The 19,451-nt window shown below is 37.9% G+C and overlaps 1 protein-coding gene across 3 annotated transcripts in view; it reads left to right on the top strand.

Annotated features, from left to right (window-relative positions):
* Positions 1 to 19,451, top strand: part of LOC133578218 (kinase suppressor of Ras 2-like) — a 383,282-nt gene that overhangs the window by 317,615 nt on the left and 46,216 nt on the right. For 2 of the 3 annotated variants that reach the window (XM_061932483.1, XM_061932465.1), the window contains 2 exons: positions 10,161 to 10,290; positions 15,341 to 16,089. In XM_061932483.1, the coding sequence (XP_061788467.1) occupies positions 10,161 to 10,290; positions 15,341 to 15,487 (277 nt within the window). In that variant the 3' untranslated portion in view covers positions 15,488 to 16,089. Of the gene's footprint in view, positions 1 to 10,160; positions 10,291 to 15,340; positions 16,090 to 19,451 lie in introns of those variants that run through there. The other variant, XM_061932475.1, reaches the window with a different exon arrangement.

The following is a 19,451-nucleotide window of genomic DNA, read 5'->3' as shown; positions in this document are numbered from 1 at the left end:
CGGTCCATCTCGGGTCCCGATTCTGGACCACAAGGGAGAGGGGGACAAAGGGGAAAAGAAAAGAAACGGCAGATCAACCGGTCTAAAAAGGGGGTCTATTTAAAGGGTAGAGTATTCAAATGAGTTTTAGGTTTCGTGTATAGTTAATGCTATTGGTTTCATGCCACAGTTTCATGTTTGTTCTGTGTCATAGTTAATGCTATTGGTTTCATGCTACAGTTTTGTGTTTGTTCTATGCCATAGTTTAATGCTATTGGTTTCATGCCACAGTTTCGTGTTTGTTCTATGCCATAGTTAATGCTATTGGTTTAATGCCACAGTTTCATGTTTGTTCTATGCCATAGTTAATGCTATTGGTTTCATGCCACAGTTTCGTGTTTGTTCTATGCCATAGGTAATGCTATTGGTTTCATGCCACAGTTCAATCAATCAATCTATGTTTATTTATATAGCCCTAAATCACAAGTGTCTCAAAGGGCTGCACAAGCCACAACGACATCCGCGGTACAGAGCCCACGTAAGGGCAAGGAAAAACTCACAACCCCAATGGGACATCAATGTGAATGACTATGAGAAACCTTGGAGAGGACCACATATGTGGGTGACCCCCCACCCCCCTCCCCCCGTGGCATGAAAAGAGCAATGTCGCCAGGACGACTAACTGGCAAAGACAGGCTTAAATAATAGTCTCTTGGTTAGAGCAAGTGCGTGTCCCGAACACCAGAGGCAGGTGTCAGGTTCAAACACTGATGACATCTATTAAACAAGACAAGAGGCAAAGAATCAAACAGAGGCAGAATTCAATTTGGACTCAATATTGAGGAGAAAACGCGTCGACCTGCAACCTCTTACAGTGTTACCCGTGCTCTGCCAAAAGATTGCACTCCTTCTTTATTTGACTTTCTCCCCCCACCTGACCACAGCTGCTTCCAGAGGGAAGTGGGTCGTAAACAGCGTTGCCTTTGGTTACCGAACAGTTCAAAAGAAGAGGTCGTAAAATAGTTCAAAAAGAGTTCCATAAAATAGTTCAAAAATGGTTCGTAAAATAATTAAAAAAGAGTTCGTAAAATACTTCAAAAAGAGTTCGTCTGGAAATTGGGCAGATCCTGCCATCTGTCCGCTTTGAAGTCACAGTGGAGATTTACGAGCCTTCCTCCTGGTTTCAGTTTCGTGTTTGTTCTATGCCATAGGTAATGCTATTGGTTTCATGCCACAGTTCAATCAATCAATCAATGTTTATTTATGTAGCCCTAAATCACAAGTGTCTCAAAGGGCTGCACAAGCCACAACGACATCCACGGTACAGAGCCCACATAAGGGCAAGGAAAAACTCACAACCCCAATGGGACATCGATGTGAATGACTATGAGAAACCTTGGAGAGGACCACATATGTGGGTGACCCCCCCGCCCCCTCTAGGGGAGACCGGATGCAATGGACGTGGTCCATAGTAGATCTAACATAATAGTGAGAGTCCAGTCCATAGTGGATCTAACATAATAGTGAGAGTCCAGTCCATAGTAGATCTAACATAATAGTGAGAGTCCAGTCCATAGTGGATCTAACATAATGGTGAGAGTCCAGTCCATAGTGGATCTAACATAATAGTGAGAGTCCAGTCCATAGTGGATCTAACATAATAGTGAGAATCCAGTCCATAGTGGATCTAACATAATAGTGTGAGAGTCCAGTCCATAGTGGATCTAACATAATAGTGAGAGTCCAGTCCGTAGTGGATCCAACATAATAGTGAGAGTCCAGTCCATAGTGGATCTAACATAATAGTGAGAGTCCAGTCCATAGTAGATCTAACATAATAGTGAGAGTCCAGTCCATAGTGGATCTAACATAATAGTGAGAGTCCAGTCCATAGTGGGGCCAGCAGGAGACCATCGAGGGGAGACGGGTCAGCAGCGCAGAGATGTCCCCAACCGATGCACAGGCAAGCGGTCCATCCCGGATCCCGACTCTGGACCACAAGAGAAAGGGGGGCAGAGGAGAAAAGAAAAGAAACGGCAGATCAACTGGTCTAAAAAGGGGGTCTATTTACAGGCTAGAGTATACAAATGAGTTTTATGTTTCGTGTATAGTTAATGCTATTGGTTTCATGCTACAGTTTCGTGTTTGTTCTATGCCATTGTTAATGCTATTGGTTTCATGCCACAGTTTGGTGTTTGTTCTATGCCATAGTTAATGCTATTGGTTTCATGCCACAGTTCAATCAATCAATCGATGTTTATTTATATAGTCCTAAATCACAAGCGTCTCAAAGGGCTGCACAAGCCACAACGACATCTGCGGTACAGAGCCCACATAAGGGCAAGGAAAAACTCACAACCCCAATGGGACGTCGATGTGAATGACTACGAGAAACCTTGGAGAGGACCACATATGTGGGTGACCCCCCCCCCCCCCCCCCCCCCCCCCCCCTCCCTCTAGGGGAGACCGGATGCAATGGACGTGGTCCATAGTAGATCTAACATAATAGTGAGAGTCCAGTCCATAGTGGGGCCAGCAGGAGACCATTTCGAACGGAGACGGGTCAACAGCGCAGAGATGTCCCCAAGCGATGCACAGGCAAGCGGTCCATCCCGGGTCCCGACTCTGGACCACAAGGGAGAGGGGGGCAAAGGAGAAAAGAAAAGAAACGTCAAATCAACCGGTCTAAAAAGGGGTCTATTTAAAGGGTAGAGTATACAAATTAGTTTTAGGTTTCGTCTATAGTTAATGCTATTGGTTTCATGCCACAGTTTCGTGTTTGTTCTATGCCATAGTTAATGCTAGTTGTTTTATGCCACAGTTTCGTGTTTGTTCTATGCCATAGTTAATGCTATTGGTTTCATGCCACAGATTTGTGTTTGTTCTATGCCGTAGTTAATGCTATTGGTTTCATGCCACAGTTTTGTGTTTTTTCTATGCCATAGTTAATGCTATTGGTTTCATGCCACAGTTTCGTGTTTGTTTTATGCCATAGTTAATGCTATTGGTTTCATGCCACAGTTTCGTGTTTGTTCTTTGCCATAGTTAATGCTATTGGTTTCATGCCACAGTTTCGTGTTTGTTCTATGCCATAGTTAATGCTATTGGTTTCATGCCACAGTTTCGTGTTTGTTCTATGCCATAGTTAATGCTATTGGTTTCATGCCACAGTTTCGTGTTTGTTCTATGCCATAGTTAATGCTATTGGTTCCATGCTACAGTTTCGTGTTTGTTCTATGCCATAGTTAATGCTATTGGTTTCATGCCACAGTTTCGTGTTTGTTCTATGCCATAGTTAATGCTAGTTGTTTTATGCCACAGTTTTGTGTTTGTTCTATGCCATAGTTAATGCTGCTGGTTTCATGCCACAGTTTTGTGTGTTTTCTATGCCATAGTTAATGCTATTGGTTTCATGCCACAGTTTCGTGTTTGTTCTATGCCATAGTAATGCTATTGGTTTCATGCCACAGTTTCATGTTTGTTCTATGCCGTAGTTAATGCTATTGGTTTCATGCCACAGTTTCGTGTTTGTTCTATGCCATAGTTAATGCTATTGGTTTCATGCCACAGTTCCGTGTTTGTTCTATGCCATAGTTAATGCTATTGGTTTCATGCCACTGTTTCGTGTTTGTTCTATGCTATAGTTAATGCTGTTGGTTTCATGCCACAGTTTTGTGTGTGTTCTATGCCATTGTTAATGCTATTGGTTTCATTGCACAGTTTCGTGTTTGTTCTATGCCATAGTTAATGCTAGTTGTTTTATGCCACAGTTTCGTGTTTGTTCTATGCCATAGTTAATGCTATTGGTTTCATGCTACAGTTTTGTTTTTGTTCTATGCCATTGTTAATGCTGTTGGTTTCATGCCACAGTTTTGTGTTTGTTCTATGCCATTGTTAATGCTGTTGGTTTCATGCCACAGTTTCGTGTTTGTTCTATGCCATAGTTAATGCTATTGGTTTCATGCCACAGTTTTGTGTTTGTTCTATGCCATTGTTAATGCTGTTGGTTTCATGCCACAGTTTCGTGTTTGTTTTATGCCATAGTTAATGCTATTGGTTTCATGCCACAGTTTCGTGTTTGTTCTTTGCCATAGTTAATGCTATTGGTTTCATGCCACAGTTTCGTGTTTGTTTTATGCCATTGTTAATGCTATTGGTTTCATGCCACAGTTTCGTGTTTGTTCTATGCCATAGTTAATGCTAGTTGTTTTATGCCACAGTTTCGTGTTTGTTCTATGCCATAGTTAATGCTATTGGTTTCATGCCACAGATTTGTGTTTGTTCTATGCCGTAGTTAATGCTATTGGTTTCATGCCACAGTTTTGTGTTTTTTCTATGCCATAGTTAATGCTATTGGTTTCATGCCACAGTTTCGTGTTTGTTCTATGCCATAGTTAATGCTATAGGTTTCATGCCACAGTTTCGTGTTTGTTCTATGCCATAGTTAATGCTATTGGTTTCATGCCACAGTTTCGTGTTTGTTCTATGCCATAGTTAATGCTATTGGTTTCATGCCACAGTTTCGTGTTTGTTCTATGCCATAGTTAATGCTATTGGTTTCATGCCACAGTTTCGTGTTTGTTCTATGCCATAGTTAATGCTATTGGTTCCATGCTACAGTTTCGTGTTTGGTCTATGCCATAGTTAATGCTATTGGTTTCATGCCACAGTTTCGTGTTTGTTCTATGCCATAGTTAATGCTATTGGTTTCATGCCACAGTTTCGTGTTTGTTCTATGCCATAGTTAATGCTAGTTGTTTTATGCCACAGTTTTGTGTTTGTTCTATGCCATAGTTAATGCTGCTGGTTTCATGCCACAGTTTTGTGTGTTTTCTATGCCATAGTTAATGCTATTGGTTTCATGCCACAGTTTCGTGTTTGTTCTATGCCATAGTAATGCTATTGGTTTCATGCCACAGTTTCATGTTTGTTCTATGCCGTAGTTAATGCTATTGGTTTCATGCCACAGTTTCGTGTTTGTTCTATGCCATAGTTAATGCTATTGGTTTCATGCCACAGTTCCGTGTTTGTTCTATGCCATAGTTAATGCTATTGGTTTCATGCCACTGTTTCGTGTTTGTTCTATGCTATAGTTAATGCTGTTGGTTTCATGCCACAGTTTTGTGTGTGTTCTATGCCATTGTTAATGCTATTGGTTTCATTGCACAGTTTCGTGTTTGTTCTATGCCATAGTTAATGCTAGTTGTTTTATGCCACAGTTTCGTGTTTGTTCTATGCCATAGTTAATGCTATTGGTTTCATGCTACAGTTTTGTTTTTGTTCTATGCCATTGTTAATGCTGTTGGTTTCATGCCACAGTTTTGTGTTTGTTCTATGCCATTGTTAATGCTGTTGGTTTCATGCCACAGTTTCGTGTTTGTTCTATGCCATAGTTAATGCTATTGGTTTCATGCCACAGTTTTGTGTTTGTTCTATGCCATTGTTAATGCTGTTGGTTTCATGCCACAGTTTCGTGTTTGTTTTATGCCATAGTTAATGCTATTGGTTTCATGCCACAGTTTCGTGTTTGTTCTTTGCCATAGTTAATGCTATTGGTTTCATGCCACAGTTTCGTGTTTGTTTTATGCCATTGTTAATGCTATTGGTTTCATGCCACAGTTTCGTGTTTGTTCTATGCCATAGTTAATGCTAGTTGTTTTATGCCACAGTTTCGTGTTTGTTCTATGCCATAGTTAATGCTATTGGTTTCATGCCACAGATTTGTGTTTGTTCTATGCCGTAGTTAATGCTATTGGTTTCATGCCACAGTTTTGTGTTTTTTCTATGCCATAGTTAATGCTATTGGTTTCATGCCACAGTTTCGTGTTTGTTCTATGCCATAGTTAATGCTATAGGTTTCATGCCACAGTTTCGTGTTTGTTCTATGCCATAGTTAATGCTATTGGTTTCATGCCACAGTTTCGTGTTTGTTCTATGCCATAGTTAATGCTATTGGTTTCATGCCACAGTTTCGTGTTTGTTCTATGCCATAGTTAATGCTATTGGTTTCATGCCACAGTTTCGTGTTTGTTCTATGCCATAGTTAATGCTATTGGTTCCATGCTACAGTTTCGTGTTTGGTCTATGCCATAGTTAATGCTATTGGTTTCATGCCACAGTTTCGTGTTTGTTCTATACCATAGTTAATGCTAGTTGTTTAATGCCACAGTTTTGTGTTTGTTCTATGCCATAGTTAATGCTGCTGGTTTCATGCCACAGTTTTGTGTGTTTTCTATGCCATAGTTAATGCTATTGGTTTCATGCCACAGTTTCATGTTTGTTCTATGCCATAGTTAATGCTGTTGGTTTCATGCCACAGTTTCGTGTTTGTTCTATGCCATAGTTAATGCTAGTTGTTTTATGCCACAGTTTCGTGTTTGTTCTATGCAATAGTTAATGCTATTGGTTTCATGCCACAGTTTTGTGTTTGTTCTATGCCATAGTTAATGCTATTGGTTTTATGCCACAGTTTCGTGTTTGTTCTATGCCATAGTTAATGCTATTGGTTTCATGCCACAGTTTCGTGTTTGTTTTACTAACGTTCTTTGTTTCAGTCATTTTACTTCTGAACCTTTTCTAACATTCCACACTACAAAATAATAAATGTATGTAAACATTGTGCTGACGGCCAATTCTGAAAGCTCCAATATCGGTATTGTATCGGAAGTGAAAAGAATGTTTGTAATCATTTAAAAAAAACAATTTTTTGCCTGATAGATGGCTTTTTAATGCAATTGTTACTTCTTGCAGATGAACAGAACTACAGTAGATATTGGAATTGGTTTTTGTATGAAAGTCAAGTTGTGGTGACTTTGGACTTGCAGGCTGTATTTCAAGATGTGCAGCAAACATAAAAAGGATTGAATTTCCTCACATTTAGTGCTACTAAACAAGGTTTACGTCATACTTGCCAACCTTGAGACCTCCGATTTTGGGAGGTGGGGGGTGGTCGAGGGGGGGCAGGGGCGTGGTTGAGGGCGGGGGCGTGGTTAAGAGGGGAGGAGTATATTGACAGCTAGAATTCACCAAGTCAAGTATTTTATACATATATATATATACATACATATACATATACATATATATATATATTTTATATATATATATATATACATATGCATATATATATATATATATATATATATATATATATATATATATATATATATATATATATATATATACAGTTTGGATTGCTCCCCCGTTTGATGTGGCCACTAACGGTCTATGAGATCCCCATGTCCAAAGTCGAGAAGCTGGAGAGAACAGTCAGTGCATACATCAAGAAGTGGCTTGGCCTTCCACGGTGCCTCAGTAACATCGGCCTATATGGCCATGGTGCCCTGGAACTGCCCATCTCTAGCCTCACGGAGGAGTTTAAATGCACCAAGGTGAGGCTGAGCATGACACTGACTGAGTCTCAAGATGAGGTGATCCGAGCGGTTGCTCCCAGACTGACAACCGGGAGGAAATGGATCCCATCTGAGGCCGTGCAACAAGCCAAATCTGCTCTCAGGCATGGAGACATAGTGGGACAAGTGCAGCACGGAAGAGGTGGGTTTGGACTTGGGGCTAGTCGACCCACATGGCACAAGGCGACATCAGCCCAGAGGAGAAAGCTGGTGGTTGATCAGGTTCGACAACAAGAGGAGGCAGACAGATGTGCAACAGCAGTGGCACAGTCCAAACAGGGACAGTGGACTAGCTGGGAAAACCTGGAGCATCGTAAGCTCACATGGAAGGATCTGTGGGAAATGGAAGGGAGCCAAATCAGCTTCATCATCAGAGCCACCTACGATGTTCTTCCCACACCCAAGAACTTAAACCAATGGTTTGGAGAAGATCCTTCTTGTGCACTCTGTCAAACCCCTGCAACACTCAATCACATCCTCACCGGCTGTAAAATCAGTTTGTCTCAAGGCCGCTACACCTGGAGGCACAACCAGGTCTTGAGACAACTGGCGATCACTCTGGAGGAAAGGAGAAATAACAACAAGGCCCTCCCTCCCCCAATCCCTAGTCACCCAATCACCACTCAGTTTGTAAGAGCAGGACAACTCCCACCAAAACCATCTGCAAGAGTGGAGGCAACCCTTCTGGACTCTGCCCGGGACTGGAAAATGCAGGTTGACTTGGACCACAAACTCATCTTTCCGCCTGAAATCATTACAACCAGCTTCAGGCCGGACCTGGTCTTGTGGTCAACCTCCCAGAAGATTGTGCTCATTGTTGAACTAACTGTACCATGGGAAGCAGCAGTTGGTGAGGCATATGAGCGCAAACAACTGAGGTATGCGGACATAGCAGCCGAGGCAGAGCAGCGCGGCTGGCGTGCCCGAGTGCTTCCAGTTGAAGTCGGGTGCAGAGGCTTTGTTGCTACGTCCACAACCAAGCTCCTCAAAGGAATGGGATTAAGAGGTCAGGCCTTCCGGCGGGCTGTCAAATCGCTGTCGGATGCGGCTGAACGAGGTAGCAGATGGATATGGTTCAAGAGAAAGGACCCAAACTGGGCTGCTAAATGACATCTAGGGGTAAAGGCAGAGGGGGGCACACCTGGGACGCCAGATGTCGCCGTTGAGCCCTCCGGAGGTGTCGTGGGCCTATCAACGAAACACCAATGAAGGAGGGTGCCCACCTGAAGACCCCAGTGAAGCTTTTGCCCCTAACTCCCCACCCCCCACTCAACACTAACTGCTGATTAATCTGAGGGATTGTACTATCTAGTCCTACGAGCTCAACATATATATATATATATATATATATATATATATACATATACATATACATAAATATATATATATATATATAAATTATATATATATATATATATATATATATTTATATATATATATATATATATTTAATATATAATATATTTATATATATATATATATATATATATATATATATATATATTTTATATATATATATATATATATATATATATTTATATATATATATATATATATATATATATATATATAAATTATATATATATATATATATATATATATATATATATATATATATATATATATATATATATATATATATATATATATATATCCTGAAAATATGCAAACAAAACTGTTTTTAGATGATTGATACTTCAAACTTGCATAAATAAATCTTAAGGAATATAACATAACTTGGCTTCTGAGAGCTTCAAAATGTAATGAATAAAATGCTAAATTGTTGATAAACAAGCAATTATTTTAATAATTAAATATGGTCATTTTAAATGAATTATTATGATCATTTAAAATTAATTATTTCCAATATGTTTATTTTAATGTATAAATCTATGGCTGGATGTAATAAGGAGTCAGAAAAAATACAAATAAAAATACAATTAATGTTGATGTTTTTAGCAAAATATAGTAAAAATGTATTTATTTATTTATTTTTTTAAATTAAAAAATGTATTTATTTTTAGGTAAGATAAAGATAGTAATACAATTAAACTCTAGTCTGGATGATTTAGTTCTTGTCACCCTGTTGTCCTCCCGTCATGAAAAAAAAAGGCTGTCCTCACTCAGGTCCGCATGGAGCTGGAGGGGGCGTGGCCTCCAGCTCCGGCTGAAAATCGGGAGATTTTCAGGAGAATAATTGTCCCGGGAGGTTTTCGGGAGAGGCGCTAAATTTCGGGAGTCTCCCGGAAAATTCGGGAGGGTTGGCAAGTACAACAGTTCTTCAATAAAAAGTCACTCTACATTTTCAGTTCAATAGGAAAAAGATTGATCTTCAGAAAGTGCGGCCTCACACCCAGAGTCCCACTCAGCTTCTCAAGCACACCAAATGTTATTCAAAGTTGATCCTGGACTGCCATTACTGAGTGGTTGGTGGGGGCGGAGCCTGCGCTCCTTGACAGCGAAGGCACACGTGGTGTTGGGTGTTGGCATTGGCACACAAGGTCCAGCTGCTCCGTGAGCCCCCGTGCCACCTGGAGGTCACCCCTGGAGCACTTTTGCATATTCATCAGCTATCACTTCCTTCTATTTTTAGCACTCTCTAATGTGACTTTCAGGGGGGGAGGGGTTCGTTATAAATGCTAATATGGTGAGCAGTAATTCAAAATGTGTTGTTTCTGAAGAGAAAAAAAGAAATTGAGGCTAATGTCATCAAGGAGAACCTGGAGAACCTGCTCCAGTTTGCCAACTTGAAGGTGTGTGTGTGCCCGGCAGGACCATCTGGTACGAGTTACACGCACGTGAGTGGCCTTACAAGAGTCAGCCCGCTGAGGTGATGGTGTGGCAGATTGGCAGCGGCATGAAGCCCAACCTGGCACACAGCGGCATGGGCAAGGAGATCCTGGTAAGGGGGTTCCTATTCTTTTGTCCCCAAGCAGCACACATGGAACCGACTTGGCACCGTGGAAATAGAACCTGGCTTTTCCACGGTCAAGCACCGTTCCCAGCCCTGTAACCTTTCAATGATCTGTTCCAGGGTCAAACTGTGGCCTTCAAAAAAACGTTGTATTCACATTTGAACATTCTTCATTGTCACACAGTCATTATTGTTATTATCATTATTATTATTATTATTGTTGTAATATTTAGCGATACTAAGATGAAAACAATTTTTGTTTTGGACTTAGGCGAAATAATAATGCATCAGAACTAACTTTTTTTTTTTTTTTTAAATAATAATAATTATAATAATTATTTTACGACTACTATTACTACTAATAATATATATATATATATATATATATATATATATATATATATATATATATATATATATGTCTTAATAAGGTTATCCAAAAAATAGTGCTCGATACCGTAGTAGAGCGCAATATATGTATGTGTGGGAAAAAAAATCACAAGACTACTTCATCTCTACAGGCCTGTTTCATGAGGGGTTCCCTCAATCATCAGGAGATTTTAATGGGAGCATTCACATACCATGGTTTATATAGGGCACAGAGTGGGTGGGTACAGGCTGGTGTAGGGGCGTGGTGATTGGCTCATGTGTTACCGGAAACACCTCCTAGGTAACACATGAGCCAATCACCACGCCCCTACACCAGCCTGTACCCACCCACTCTGTGCCCTATATAAACCATGGTATGTGAATGCTCCCATTAAAATCTCCTGATGATTGAGGGAACCCCTCATGAAACAGGCCTGTAGAGATGAAGTAGTCTTGTGATTTTTTTTCCCACACATACATATATATATATATATATATATATATATATATATATATATATATATATATATATATATATATATATATATATATATATATATATATATATATATATATATATATATATATATATATATATAGGGCAGCACAGTGGGAGAAGGGTTAGTGCGTCTGCCTCACAATACGAAGGTCCTGAGTAGTCGTGAGTTCAATCCCGGCCTCGAGATCTTTCTGTGTGGAGTTTGCATGTTCTCCCCGTGACTGCGTGGGTTCCCTCCGGGTACTCCGGCTTCCTCCCACCTCCAAAGACATGCACCTGGGGATAGGTTGATTGGCAACACTAGATTGGCCCTAGTGTGTGAATGTGAGTGTGAATGTTGTCTGTCTATCTGTGTTGGCCCTGTGATGAGCAGGCGACTTGTCCAGGGTGTACACCGCCTTCTGCCCGATTGTAGCTGAGATAGGCTCCAGCTCCCCCCGCGACCCCGAAGGGAATAAGCGGTAGAAAATGGTTGGATGGATATATATAGAATAATATATAAAATAAAAATAAAGTATATATATATATATATATATATATATATATATATATATATATATATATATATATATATATATATATATATATATATATATATATATATATATACATATATTTATATATGTATGTATATTTATATATATATATATATATATATATATATATATATATATATATATATATATATATATATATATATATATATATATATATATATATATATGTCTTAATAAGGTTATCCAAAAAATAGTGCTCGATACCGTAGTAGAGCGCAATATATGTATGTGTGGGAAAAAAAATCACAAGACTATTTCATCTCTACAGGCCTGTTTCATGAGGGGGGGTACCCTCAATCATCAGGAGATTTTAATGGGATCATTCGCATACCATGGTTTATATAGGGCACAGAGTGGGTGGGTACAGGCTGGCCTAGGGGCGTGGTGATTGGCTCATGTGTTACCTAGGAGGTGTTTCCGTCTATGGCGGCATGCTGTGACAATTTCGCTGCGCTTGTTGAGGGATGACAGGTCTGGACGGTAAATAATAAACAGTTTCTCTTTCAAGCATAGGTTGCATCTTTTATTACCACTATTGTAAGGTGTGCTGGATGCAAGAATTTGCCATGTTGTTGCATCCAGCACACCTTACAATAGTGGTAATAAAAGATGCAACCTATGCTTGAAAGAGAAACTGTTTATTATTTACCGTCCAGACCTGTCATCCCTCAACAAGCGCAGCGAAATTGTCACAGCATGCCGCCATAGACGGAAACACCTCCTAGGTAACACATGAGCCAATCACCACGCCCCTAGGCCAGCCTGTACCCACCCACTCTGTGCCCTATATAAACCATGGTATGCGAATGCTCCCATTAAAATCTCCTGATGATTGAGGGTACCCCCCCTCATGAAACAGGCCTGTAGAGATGAAATAGTCTTGTGATTTTTTTTCCCACACATACATATATATATATATATATATATATATATATATATATATATATATATATATATATATATATATATATATATATATATATAGATATAGAAAAAAATATATATATGTATATTTTTTTATATATATTTCTTTTTTAGTTTTTTTTAAATTGATCAGTCAAACAAAATAATACATAATAATACCATAATAACACAATTCCAATTCCAAAACCAAACCCGGCCCAGCAACATTCAGAATAGCAATCCACAGAGCAATTGAGAGGACACACACACATGACACAAAACAATCCAAAAGTAGTCAAACTATAATGAATGATATCAACAACAGTATCAATATTAATACGAATTCCAACATAGCAGTGATTATAATAATAATAATAATAATAGAATAATGGCAGTATTTTAGGATATTATGTTAGATAAACTAATTTCTTAATATTTTACAATAAATAACCTACAATTATTATGGAACAAATGTGATAATAGTAATAATAGTCATTTAGATAAGTATTTATTGGTTTTAACAATTATGTATTTTTTTACTCATAAATTTTTTTAAATTCATAAAGATACATGAGTATAAAAATAAACTGAAGTTTACACATTTGTATTTTTAAATAATTAAATTTGTCATTATTTATTTATTCGTATAATTTGTTATACATTTGCTAACAATTATTTATTATTGTGTACTTATTGTGATATAAAATACATTTTAAACTAAACAACACACTCAAAAATATGAGTCAATTTTTTCATACATGTATATTCATTTAATTTTTATATTTTATGTCATTTATATGTTATGATTTATTATAACATATGTATTGTGAAATAACAAATACAAAATACAATTATTAAAAACAATTATTTATTATTATTATTAGTAGTAGTAGTAGTAGTATTGCTCATTTACCAACACAAGCATTTTTATGTATTTATTTTTCTGAGGTACAAACAAATATATTAATGATATTTGTAGGACTTCTAGCTTTTATAATTATTATTATATTCCTTAATTAATTTGTGGATAGTGTGCACTTTATATTTCATATAAATTCAGCTTTAAACCAATTTCCACATGTAATAAAGTTGTTATTGTTGTTGTTGTGTAATAATAACAATATAATAAATACAAAATATAAGACAGTAATTTAATAATGACAGTAAAACTTATGAATAATAATACATATAATTTAATGTGAATAATAATGAAATAATAATAATAAAAGTAAAACTTTTATTGTCGATATTATAATAAAAATACAAATAATAATATATTACAAATAAAACATAGTAATAACAATAATGATAACATCAATAATTATTTTATTACTATTATATTATTATAATGATAACAACAATAATAGTAATATAATGATACAACAAAATATTATTAAAAACAATGATAATACATATATATTAATGATAATATTGTTACAACATTAATCCATCCATTTTCTACCGCTTGTCTCTTTTGGGGTGGCGGGGGGTGCTGGAGTCTATCTCAGCTGCATTCATGCGGAAGGCGGAGTATGCCCTGGACAAGTCGCCATCTCATCGCAGGGCAACATTAATAATAATTATCATTAATATTATTGTTGTAATAATTAAATAAAAACAGTATGAATAACAATAATTATAATACAATAATGTTAATAATAATTAAATATGAATATTCATATTTATGTTATTATTGAAGTTGTTATAATAATAATAATAAAACATTTATAATAATAATATAATGAAAAACGAATATTATTAACAATAATGATTATATAATAATTATTATTGCTATTGTATACTATTATAATGATAATACATATATAATAATGATGATGATAATAATAAAACATGAATAATTAATACAATTAATATTATTGTAAAATTCATAAAAGAAGCAAACTTCATGAATGTTTTTTGTGACCAACAAGTATGTGCTCCAATCACTCTATCACAATAAAATGCGCCCAAGACCAAACCTCCGGGCTGATGATTTTAGCTTGTCCTGAAGAATTTGGAGGTAATCCTCCTTTTTTCATTGTCTCATTTACTCTCTGTAAAGCAGCACTTCCAAAACAGGCCCAGAGCATAATACTACCACCACCATGCTTGACGGTAGGGATGGTGTTCCTGGGATTAAAGGCCTCCACCTTTTCTCCTCCAAACATATTGCTGGGTATTGTGGCCAAAGAGCTCCATTTTTTTGTTTCATCTGACCACACAACTTTCCTCCAGAAGGTCTTATCTTTGTCCATGTGATGTCGGAAACAAGTCCATGTCAGAAAACCAACAAATTTAGCCTAATTGCACCAATTTTGTCAAGAGGAGTGGTCAAAAATTCAACCAAAAGCTTGCTAGAAGCTACCAAAAACGGCGTATTGCAGTGAAACTTGCCAAGGGACATGTAAGCAAATATTAACATTTGACCCAGCAGAATTGCTCACATTTTCAAACTTCATGAATATTTTTTTGTGACCAACAAGTATGTGCTCCAATCACTCTGCATGTGATTGCCTTTAAGCTAATACATTTTTTATTAGGCCATAAATCCTCTTTTACTCCTTAATGACTTTTCTATTGGCGTGAAGCAAACAACATGACTTATTCATATTCAATAATAACTCATAAAACTGCATGGCGCTGCGCCAATTAGAGGCGGAGAATGAGAAATAATCAAGTTAAGACTTTCCTCGCTGGTTTTGCGTTCCAGGACATCCTGCTGCTGTGCTGGGCCTTCCAGCAGGAGGAGCGGCCCACCTTCTCCAAGCTGGTGGACTTGCTGGAGAAGTTGCCAAAACGCAACCGCCGCCTTTCCCACCCGGGACACTTCTGGAAGTCAGCTGAGTATGTCAAATGAGTTGAGGGACACGCCCCCCCCCTTCACCCAAAATAAGACGTTAATTGTACGTTTAAAAAAAAAAAAAAAAAAGAAAAAGCGACACCTCCAGTGTGTCCCGTCATGGAATGTTGGCATGTTGGTGTGTGTCCACATTCCCAATTCTTCTTTTTCCCCCCCTAGTGAGAATTTTGCATTTGAAAAAAGAACAACAACAAAAAAAATCCCGTCCATGTCTTTTTATTTTTTATTTTATTTTATTTTTTATTTTTATTGGATGGGTTAACTGTTGTACAGTTCCACGTTTCTTTTCAGAACATTGTCCAGTCCTTCCTTTCTTATGTCTTTCAATCCTGGAAAAATTGTTTCTGTTGTTTCTTTGTGTTTTTTTTTTTTTAGGGATGTGCCGCTAAAATTCTTCCTATCATCACTTATTAGCATCGCGGATAATTATATATTACTTACTGGGCGGGAAAGGGACTCTTTTATTTTGTCAAAAAGGCGACCAATTCACGGGAGGATCGGGCTTCTTTTCTTCTGACTTGCTAACAATGCTAACGTTAGCTAGCACCCACAAAAATGACTAATTGATGGATTGATTGAGACTTTTATTCAGAGATATTATCGGCCGATAAATGCTTTAAAATGTAATATCGGAGATTATTGGTATCGTTTTTTTTATTATTGGTATCGTATTTTTTTTTGTTGGTTTTTTTTGTTTTCTTTTTAATTAAATCAACATAAAAAACACAAGATACACTTACAATTAGTGCACCAACCCAAAAAACCTCCCTCCCCCATTTACACTCATTCACACTCATTCACACAAAAGGGTTGTTTCTTTCTGTTATTAATATTCTGGTTCCTACATTATATATCAATATATATCAATACAGTCTGCAAGGGATTGTGCGTGCTGCTGGTCCACTAATAGTACTAACCTTTAAAGGGGAACATTATCACAATTTCAGAAGGGTTAAAACCATTAAAAATCAGTTCCCAGTGGCTTATTATATATTTCGAAGTTTTTTTCAAAATTTTACCCATCACGCAATATCCCTAAAAAAAGCTTCAAAGTGCCTGATTTTAACCACCCGTCCATTTTCCTGTGACGTCACATAGTGAAGCCAACACAAACAAACATGGCGCATAGAACAGCAAGCTATAGCGACATTAGCTCGGATTCAGACTCGGATTTCAGCGGCTTAAGCGATTCAACAGATTACGCATGTATTGAAACGGATGGTTGTAGTGTGGAGGCAGGTAGCGAAAACGAAATTGAAGAAGAAACTGAAGCTATTGAGCCATATCGGTTTGAACCGTATGCAAGCGAAACCGACGAAAACGACACGACAGCCAGCGACACGGGAGAAAGCGAGGACGAATTCGGTGATCGCCTTCTAACCAACGATTGGTATGTGTTTGTTTGGCATTAAAGGAAACTAACAACTATGAACTAGGTTTACAGCATATGAAATACATTTGGCAACAACATGCACTTTGAGAGTGCAGACAGCCCAATTTTCATCAATTAATATATTCTGTAGACATACCCTCATCCGCGCTCTTTTCCTGAAAGCTGATCTGTCCAGTTTTGGAGTTGATGTCAGCAGGCCAGGGAAGCTAGGGTCGATAGTTCGCTCGTCTGCGGGAACAAACTGCCGCCATTGCTTGCCGTGCTACCGAGGGTCCTTTGTCCCTGAATTGCTCACACACTCCGGCAGATTCAATGGGGGTCTGGCGGCAGATTTCTTTGACTTTATCGTTGGAAATGCATCTGCTTTGAGTGTCGCAGGATATCCACACTTTCTTGCCATCTCTGTCGTAGCATAGCTTTTGTCTGTAAAGTGTGCGGAACAAACGTCCAATTTCTTGCCACTTTGGCATCTTTGGGCCACTGGTGCAACTTGAATCCGTCCCTGTTGGTGTTGTTACACCCTCCGACAACACACCGACGAGGCATGATGTCTCCAAGGTACGGAAAACAGTCGAAAAAAACGGAAAATAACAGAGCTGATTTGACTCGGTGTTTGAGAAAATGGCGGATTGCTTCCCGATGTGACGTCATCGCTCCGAGAGCGAATATTAGAAATGCGTTTAATTCGCCAAAATTCACCCATTTAGAGTTCGGAAATCGGTTAAAAAAATATATGGTCTTTTTTCTGCAACATCAAGGTATATATTGACGCTTACATAGGTCTGGTGATAATGTTCCCCTTTAACAGTTCATTTTACTCATTTTCATTAATTACTAGTTTCTATGTAACTGTTTTTATATTGTTTTACCTTCTCTTTTATTCATGGAAATGTTTTTAGTTTATTTATCTTATTTTATTTTATTAATTTTTTTAAAAAGGACTTTATCTTCACCATACCTGGTTGTCCAAATTAGGCATAATAATGTGTTAATTCCACGACTGTATATATCGGTTGATATCGGAATCGGTAATTAAGAGTTGGACAATATCGGACTATCGGATATCGGCAAAAAGCAATTATCGGACATCCCTACTTGTATTAGTAGATTGCACAGTACAGTACATATTCCGTCCAATTGACCACTAAATGGTAAAACCTCAATACGTTTTTCAACTTGTTTAAGTCCACGTTAATCAATTCATGGTACAAATATATACTATCATCATAATACAGTCATCACACAAGTTCATCATCAGAGTATATACATTGAATTATTTACATTATTTACAATCCGGGGAGGTGGGATGTGGAAGGGAGGGTGTTAGTCTAGGGTTGTAGTTGCCTGGAGGTGTTCTTTTAGTGCGGTTTTGAAGGAGGATAGAGATGCCCTTTCTTTTACACCTGTTGGGAGTGCATTCCATATTGATGTGGCATAGAAGGAGAATGAGTTAAGACCTTTGTTAGATGGGAATCTGGGTTTAACGTGGTTAGTGGAGCTCCCCCTGGTGTTGTGGTTATGGCGGTCATTTACGTTAAGGAAGTAGTTTGACATGTACTTCGGTATCAGGGAGGTGTAGCGGATTTTATAGACCAGGCTCAGTGCAAGTTGTTTTACTCTGTCCTCCACCCCGAGCCAGCCCACTTTGGAGAAGTGGGTAGGAGTGAGGTGTGATCTGGGGTGGAGGTCTAGAAGTAATCTGACTAGCTTGTTCTGGGATGTTTGGAGTCTAGATTTGAGGGTTTTGGTGCATGCGTATTCGAAAAAGGGATCGGAATCTGGGTTTAACGTGGTTAGTGGAGCTCCCCCTGGTGTTGTGGTTATGGCGGTCATTTACGTTATGTGTACAGCTCTGGTAATGGGTACAATCGCACCCACCTGCACAAATGTACTTCAAAATGTAACAATCAAAATAGATATGACTCTTTTTTTTTGTTTACTAGGGCATGTATATATAATATGCATTAGTTTGACCATTTAAAATCAACGTAATAAAAAGGAGATGCTTGGAAATAGCATAAAAATGCCCCAAAAACTTGGAAAAACGCGATTCATAGAGTTTTTTGGTGTAACCATCATGAGCGTTCTGTTCAGGTATATTTCTTTTATATTTTGATAAATCATTATAAATAGGTATTGATCAATCTTTAAGCTGTGTGTATTTGATTTCAGTTTGCTTTTGACATCTTATTTAGAATTGTAGTTGAAACTTTTACAACCTTGTGTTGCGCTCATGATGGCGTAACCAAACTAGATTATTTTGGATATTTATTCCCTTTTTTACATGTAGTATATTTAAATATACTGTGTTTTATGCTTTTTTTTCTTTTTGGAACATGTACTATACATAGAATACGACAAAGTCCCATATAAAATTATGTTTCTAGCAATACTTTAATTTTGCCTTTGAAAGTAACAAAGGGAGGTGTAGCGGATTTTATAGACCAGGCTCAGTGCAAGTTGTTTTACTCTGTCCTCCACCCTGAGCCAGCCCACTTTGGAGAAGTGGGTAGGAGTGAGGTGTGATCTGGGGTGGAGGTCTAGAAGTAATCTGACTAGCTTGTTCTG

Source organism: Nerophis lumbriciformis, linkage group LG03 (genome assembly GCF_033978685.3).
Source record: "Nerophis lumbriciformis linkage group LG03, RoL_Nlum_v2.1, whole genome shotgun sequence".
NCBI classification, from domain to species: Eukaryota; Metazoa; Chordata; class Actinopteri; order Syngnathiformes; family Syngnathidae; genus Nerophis; species Nerophis lumbriciformis.
The sequence above is the reverse complement of the archived record's forward strand: the minus strand, read 5'-3'. Positions and strand labels throughout refer to the sequence as shown.